This window comes from Brassica napus, chromosome C3, assembly GCF_020379485.1.
Source record: "Brassica napus cultivar Da-Ae chromosome C3, Da-Ae, whole genome shotgun sequence".
Classification (NCBI taxonomy): Eukaryota; Viridiplantae; Streptophyta; class Magnoliopsida; order Brassicales; family Brassicaceae; genus Brassica; species Brassica napus.
The window spans coordinates 65,645,232-65,652,713 of NC_063446.1; the positions used below are offsets into that span (position 1 = coordinate 65,645,232).

General features: G+C 32.0%; 1 protein-coding gene across 1 annotated transcript; it reads right to left on the reverse strand.

Annotated features, from left to right (window-relative positions):
* Positions 1–208: 208 nt before the first annotated feature.
* On the reverse strand, positions 209–6,739 carry LOC106389938 (protein DETOXIFICATION 39). Its single transcript, XM_048751424.1, has 8 exons — positions 6,320–6,739; positions 3,917–4,548; positions 1,816–1,872; positions 1,143–1,381; positions 892–1,010; positions 734–820; positions 554–619; positions 209–449 (listed from the first exon to the last, which is right to left on the reverse strand). The coding sequence occupies exons 1-7, from the start codon at positions 6,629–6,631 to the stop codon at positions 557–559; spliced, it is 1,509 nt and encodes a 502-aa protein (XP_048607381.1). The 5' UTR covers positions 6,632–6,739; the 3' UTR covers positions 209–449; positions 554–556.
* Positions 6,740–7,482: the final 743 nt, after the last annotated feature.

Sequence of the window (7,482 nt, forward strand, 5' to 3'; positions counted from 1 at the left end):
TTCTAACTTTGGTAAGTTGCCTTTAAAACAATTATATTCCTATATATTTTAATATCAATCTACAGTATTATTTAACTTATGATTTCTTAAGCAATTTTGTTTCTTCTGAGCAATAATATATCCAATTCTTTGAACTCTCCAATAAGTATTACAACAAATATATATATGTATATATATATATATGTATTCAAGGATAAATAATCAAATATGTCATCAAAAATAATAATGTCATTTAAAGAATACTACTTAATTAGAATGAGTAATCCATCCATCAGATGTAGCCACAAAAATTTTCCAAGGAAACAAAAAATAATCTGGTGGAATAGTTGTTTTTTTTTCGAACCACATCTGTTGGAATAATAAAAAGAAGCATCTTCTTTTCAAAAAAAACACCTCCGAAGACAACACTTATTTTTCCTATTTTGTTTTCCACTCCACAGTATTAATACCTGCATTTCGTAAAACTAATCGGTAAGTATTATATCGCATTATTAAATTTCAATGCTAGCTACCTCTAAATATAATTTACTCTCTTTTTTCATTAATCCATTACTCTTTAATTTTGAAGAGGTTCCTTCTTATCGTCCCACATATCCAATCGCTTTCTAGCTTTTTCCACCTGAATAATTACAGAATAATAATATTAATAATTTTGATACACCCAAATCAAAACTAACTTATAAAAATTGGTTCAGAATCAATAAGATGTGACTTGATATCATGTAACACTAACCTCTTTGTCCCAATCAGTTCGATACGTGACGTAAAGCAAGATGAGAGTTTGCATGAGGGTACCTCCAATCATCCCGGTCCATATTCCCTATCATCATTTTCACATTTTATTTATAAACATAAATAATAAAGCATACATTATACAGAATTTTAACAAACCTTGGCCTGAAAGTTGAAAGTGAAGCCGAGAATACAGCCAACAGGAATACCAACTATATAGTAACAACCAACATTCACATATGCCACGAATGCTTGCCATCCACATCCCACAGCCACTCCTGCAAACAAATACCGAACCGAAAATTATTTAGACCGATTCGGTTAACGTACACTGGTTTTCTCCGGTTTTTAACTACAACTTAGTTTTTTTTTTTTTTTTTTTGGTTTAAAACTTAGTTGCATGAATGTACCGGACAAGACTGGCTGGATTCCGTTGAGGATGACGGTGACGGCGAGGAAAGGGCAGAGGTCAGAGACAGCTTTAGCCACCTCAGGGTCCGACGTAAAAATGTAGCTGATGTAATCACGTGCCGCCATGACCGCCAGGGCTTCCGCGACGGAGATTATGAAGGAAACTACAGTAGCCGTCCATGTAGAGAACAATGCCGATTTCGGATTTGCTGCTCCAAGCTCATTACTTGTCCGTACACTATCATATATAGTTTTTTTTTTAAATTAATAATTTAGTTTCTGCCATGTTGCTTAATGATTAGAACTGTGAAAATAAAATATATACTAGAATTTGAACTGCGGTTATTATTTTAAAATAAGTATAGATGTTTATACAATTTGTAATGTCAAATATTTATAGTTGTTTAATGGTTTTAGTTATTTGTATGTGTGACATTTTCATATTGTATTGTATCATGATAAATAAATCAATATTATATGATAAATAAATTATTATTATTTGATATTGCCGTATAAATCATTTCTATATTATATTTGTATGAGTTAATTTAACCAATTATTATGCATATTAATATATTTATTTTACTGAAACCAAATATTTTTGAAAAATATATTTATGCAAATGAATATCTTATAATTTTATGCAAAAAAATAATTAATATAAATACTAACCTTGCAGCTGCATTGAAGCCTACGGATACCATGAAGGATAATGCTGAAATTGACATACTGCAAAAAGAAAAAAAAATGTTAAACAAAAAAGTTTACTTAATTACAAATTATGTTTAAATTGAAGTTTCAGCAATATTTATAAATGTTTGTGTTAAATATACACTTCTCACATCATTTCTAAATAAATAAAATCTCTATCAGATCATTAGGCAGGGAAGTTTCCATGATGGGGCTGTTTGTTTCACCATTTGCCATCTCCATCCAAATGATTCATTTGTATGATCTATTCAAATGATCCATTCAGATTTTTGTGATTGTTTGTTTATCCATCCACATAGCTCATCTAGATGAATCATCTAAATGGATTTTATGTTTGTTTCATTATTTTCATTTCCATTCAAATGAGTTTAGTAAAGAAATTACCAAAATATCATTGTGTTGATTTAATCATATGTTTAATATTAATTTTAACTATATTAAATTTAATTATTTAGCTTAATATATTTACATTAGAATTATTTCAAAATTAACGAGTTTTCTTTTTGCGGTTTGGGCGGGAAAACAAGTTTTTTCGGTTTTAGCGAGAACACATTTTTTATGTTTGGTGGAAAACAAGATTTTTCGGTTCTGGCGGGAAAACAATATTTTTCGATTTTGGCGGGAAAATACAAATTTTTGGTTTTGCCGAGAAAACAAGTTTTTGCGGTTTTTGCGGTTTTAGCTGGAAAACACGTTTTTAGCGAGAAAACAAGTTTTTGCAGTTATGGAGGGAACCACGTTTTTGCGATTTTAGCGGGAAAACACATTTTTGCGATTTTGGCGAGAAAAGAAGTTTTTGCGGTTTTGGCGGGAAAACACGTTTTTGCGGTTTTGTCGGGAAAACACGCTTTTGGCGGAAAAACACGTTTTTGGCGGGAAAACACATTTTTTGCGTTTTTAGAGGAAAACACATTTTTGCGGTTTTGGCGGGAAAACGCGTTTTTGCGGTTTTGGCGGGAAAACGCGTTTTTGCGGTTTTGGCGGGAAAACGCGTTTTTGCGGTTTTGGCGGGAAAACGCGTTTTTGCGGTTTTGGCGGGAAAACGCGTTTTTGCGGTTTTGGCGGGAAAACGCGTTTTTGCGGTTTTGGCGGGAAAACGCGTTTTTGCGGTTTTGGCGGGAAAACGCGTTTTTGCGGTTTTGGCGGGAAAACGCGTTTTTGCGGTTTTGGCGGAAAAACGCGTTTTTGTGGTTTTGGCGGAAAAATGCGTTTTTGTGGTTTTGGCCTGAAAACGCGTTTTTGCGGTTTTGGCGGGAAAACGCGTTTTGGCGAGAAAATGCGTTTTTGCGGTTTTGGCGGGAAAACGCGTTTTTGCGGTGTTGGCGGGAAAACGCGTTTTTGCGGTTTTGGAGGGAAAACACGTTTTTGCAATTTTGGCGGGAAAACACGGTTTGCGACTTTGGCGGGAAAACGTGTTTTTTGTGTTTTGACGGAAAAATGTATTTTGGGGTGTTGGCGTGAAAACATTTTTTTGTGATTTTGGCATGAAAACATGTTTTCGGTTTTTGCGGAAAAACACGTTTTTGCAATTTTGACGGGAAAACATTTTTTTTTTTGCAATTTTAGCGGGAAAATGCGTTTTGGGGTTTTGGCGTGAAAAAGTAGTTTTTAGCACGGGAAAAAATGTTTTTATAGTTTTGTCAGTTTTTGTTTGTGACAAAAATGATATTGTGTTTAGGTTTGTAATTTGTGAATTACATTAGGGGTATAATAGACATTATACCATTTTGAATGAACCATCTCCATTCAAATGATCCAAATTGGTTCATCTGAATGAACTTTAAAATTAAGCCTAAATTTCCAAAAGTCATCCGGATGATCCATCTGAATGAGTTGCACTTTTAGTGCCTAAACAAACAAAACTCTCATCTTCATCCAGATGGTCCATCCAGATGGAGAAACAAACAGGCTCGATATACACAAAACTAAAAAGATATTCACGTATCTTTCTCCTTTGTTTTCAAATTGTTTTTGGGGATTAATATGGTCAAGATTTAATGAACCAAAAACGATCCGAACAACGAAAACAAATATGATAAAACCGCGATAATAAGGGACATACCAGATGGAGAGGGAATCTAGAGAGAGAGCAGGATCTTTCAGCAAACCAGCAAGAAGAACCAGAATCTGGGAATACCACATTTCTAGACAGATCATAACAGCCGAACCAGCAGAGAGTTTGAAAAAACTCCATAGACCTTGGAACGATCTCCAGCTAAGACCAGTCCACGTGTGTCTAAACCTCTGACTTTTCGTAATATACAAAGTCTGGGCCCCAACTATAACCCACCAACATATAGTCAAGACATAAGCGATGCCCATAAGCCCCAAACCCATTACGTAAACAGTGATATACGTTAGCGAGATCTGGAGGAGAAGAGCGGCAGCTGAGATGTACGCACTAGGAGTCACTATGCTCTGTGCCTGGAGGAATTTTTGGGCCGTGAAGTTAACAGCGTAAGCGAAGATCTGAGGGATCAGGCCCGCGATGTACAAGGAACCCATATACGATACCGTTTTGGGCTCACCTAATAAGACTAGAATCGGATACGAGAAGGTGTATAGTAGTGTCATGGGTAAACCAACCAAAGCGAGGACTATCGTTGCTCTTTGGAGATAGATCCCAAGCATATCGTAACGGTGAGCTCCGTGTGCTTGTCCACATAGAGTCTCGACTGCACTTCCCATACCTAACTGTGTAAAAGAAGTAAAACAAGGTAAATTAATAAAAAAGAGTCAAAAGGTTAAAATCGGTCATTCGTTACAATTTTTATATCTAGTACTATTAAATCATGGCAAATAATAACTCAGTTATACACTACAATACATAAAGAAAAGTAAACGTGTTTGACTGCTACTCGACAAATGTTGTACGACACAGATGATCAAGCAAAACCATACTTTAATTCGTAAAAGGTTGTAGTAAACAACTAAAACGTCATTGCACGTTTACAGAAAAGTGAAAGACTATTCTCTTTTTAGCAAAGAGAATAGATTAATCTCTATATTACTCCAAAATCATTTTTTTTTTACAAAAAATATGCGAAGTTTCGATCCCTAAGAATTGTTTTTCTCTTTTTTTGTGTATTGCTAAAAGAATGAATGTTGAGTTATTAAGTTTTTTTTGTTAATATCAATGTCAATAACTTAAATAGTATTCTCTCTTTATCAAATTGAATGGAGGAATATTGATAGTAGTGATTTTAACAAAATTTTAGTTTATAATAACAACTAATTTGAAAATGAAGGAATACTAATTGGTGATTTTTAATACTTATGATTTATGAACATTTCCCATAAGTGTACTTAACATCAAATAAGTTTATTATTTCGTTTAAGATATGCTTACAAGGTTTTATCAAACAAACAACCATTCAGCATAATGACAAAACCGTAAACATCAACCACAAAAAAATGACGTGCACAGTTTTCCTTACTAAGAATGATATTCAATATTTCAACGCATTAATAATAAATTAATAATAAAAAACTTGAACTCAAATAAATTTATATAGTATGATTTATATATTCATTGCGGGGGACGAAAATATATCGTAGATAATCATAATATAGTAGAAGAAAAATAAGTACTCATTGCATGAAAATTAAAAAAATTATTTTTTTCCGAGAAAATAACTTTACAAATATAATTTAGAAATCATTCAATTGATTAAAAATAACTACAAAATTTAACTAGTTACATATTAAAAATAATATAAAAATAATATAAATAAAAAAACTTCATTTATTTTGAAACAACAGACTTTTTCTAAAACATCAATTATTATAAAAACTATTATGAAACCAAAAGAGTAATATGTAAACTACTGTCACAGTCTGTAGTCCTTAACCAAGTGGCGCAGAATCATTGAATGGTAAGAAAACTAATAAATAAATCAGTTCAGTAGATCTGTTGGAAAATGAATTCAGATTATTAGATGGTAAAAGAAAATATATGTGATGATGTCATAGATTTTTGATTTTTCACCTGTATTAATAAGATTCTATTCATTTTCAAAATTTAATTAGTTTAAAACTGTATTTTTGTTTTTATAAAGAAGATTTTTATTTGTTTATCGATAAAATTTTATCAATCATATATTTAATTATTAGTTTATATTTAAGTTATAGAATAAGTTGCATTAGTTTAAATGTCAAAATAGTCTTTTAAGATTTTAAAAAACTAAAACATCAATTTTTCTAATATATAAGGAAGGAAAGCTTAGTTAGGTGTACATGCTGACCTTAAAAACCAAATGGAGGCATCGTTAAACTTAACTAGCTAAGATTACTTCTACAAAATTAATATTAACACGGTGAACGATGTTTAAGAGTAGTTAATACTCTATTAGTTACCTCCTAAAGATGCGAGAAAATGCCACCTTTAACATGAACTACGAGTAAAGAAAAATCAACTATAATAATACCAATATGTCTCCACCGCTCTACAAAAAAGTAAACTTACCATGAGGCCATAGACGAGACTGAAACAGCTGTTTCCGATGGAAGCGGCGGCGAGTTCTTGACCGCCGAGATGTCCGGCGAAGATACGTGCAGAGATACTCATTCCACTGTTGACTATGTAGACAAGTATCGCCGGAAGTGCTAACCGGAAAAGTAATTTCATTTCTATACACGCGCCTAAATACACGCGTTTCCGGTACGGAAGGCTACTCTCCGTTAAAACGCTCTCGAGTCCGACGTCCGATGGAGGCTTTTGTTCCACCAACGGTCGTTGGAGATCGGCTCTCTCCGTCGCCTCACTTGACGTATCCATTATGTTTCTAACAACAAAATCAAATAATGAATTAGAGTTTGGTTGTATAAAGACTGAGAGGTGATTTGAGGATCTGTTCTGAAATGAAGATAAGAAAAACACCTTTCTGTGGGTATATATAGCCAGGAGTGGTGAGACCTAATGTTTATAAGTGTGTACTGGAGTATAATTATAACTTTTTAATAAACTAGGATAAGAGCAGGGTGAGTTTATTTCTATATATTATCGATAATTTTTTTTTATATATTTGATAATTTTATTTATATGTATACAATATTTTTTGTTGTTATTATATAATTTCTTTCCGATGGATCAGATCAGTTTTTATTAAAAATGATGGAACAAAACTATAATTAATACATCATGGGTTGATCGTATTGGATTAAACAAATTATAACATAAAAACCTTATTTTTTTCCTCGAACACATTCTTGAAAAAAGTGAACAGTAATGTTTTCACAGTTGAATTATTTTAACTTTTATCTTCCATATGGTTTTGAAAGCTTTCAAATCAACCATCGAATTGATACATGTCATTTTAATGTTTTTAGTCGTATACTTAAGGAAAATTTACATTTTTTTAATTTAAAGTCGTTTTAAAAAATTCAAAATATAACATATAATAAAAATATAACATATAAGAAAAATATAACATATAAGGTGTCCTCATTTTTGTATTTTAAAGTTGTTTTAAAAAAAATATTTAACATATAAGGTTTCCTCATTTTTGTAATTTAATGTCATTTTAAAAAATTCAAAATATAACTTATAAGAAAAAAATTAATTTTTTTATTATAGGGTTAATGTGATTGTTTTTTTTAATAATATAAAATTAAACAAAATGAAGAGGG

Coding starts and splice junctions, on each gene's coding strand:
- LOC106389938 (XM_048751424.1), bottom strand. CDS start 6,631: ATGGATACGTCAAGTGAGGCGACGGAGAGAGCCGATCTCCAACGACCG. Junction 1,873..3,916: donor CTAGATTCCCTCTCCATCTG/GTATGTCCCTTA, acceptor TTCTTTTTGCAG/TATGTCAATTTCAGCATTAT. Junction 620..733: donor GAACTGATTGGGACAAAGAG/GTTAGTGTTACA, acceptor GTAATTATTCAG/GTGGAAAAAGCTAGAAAGCG.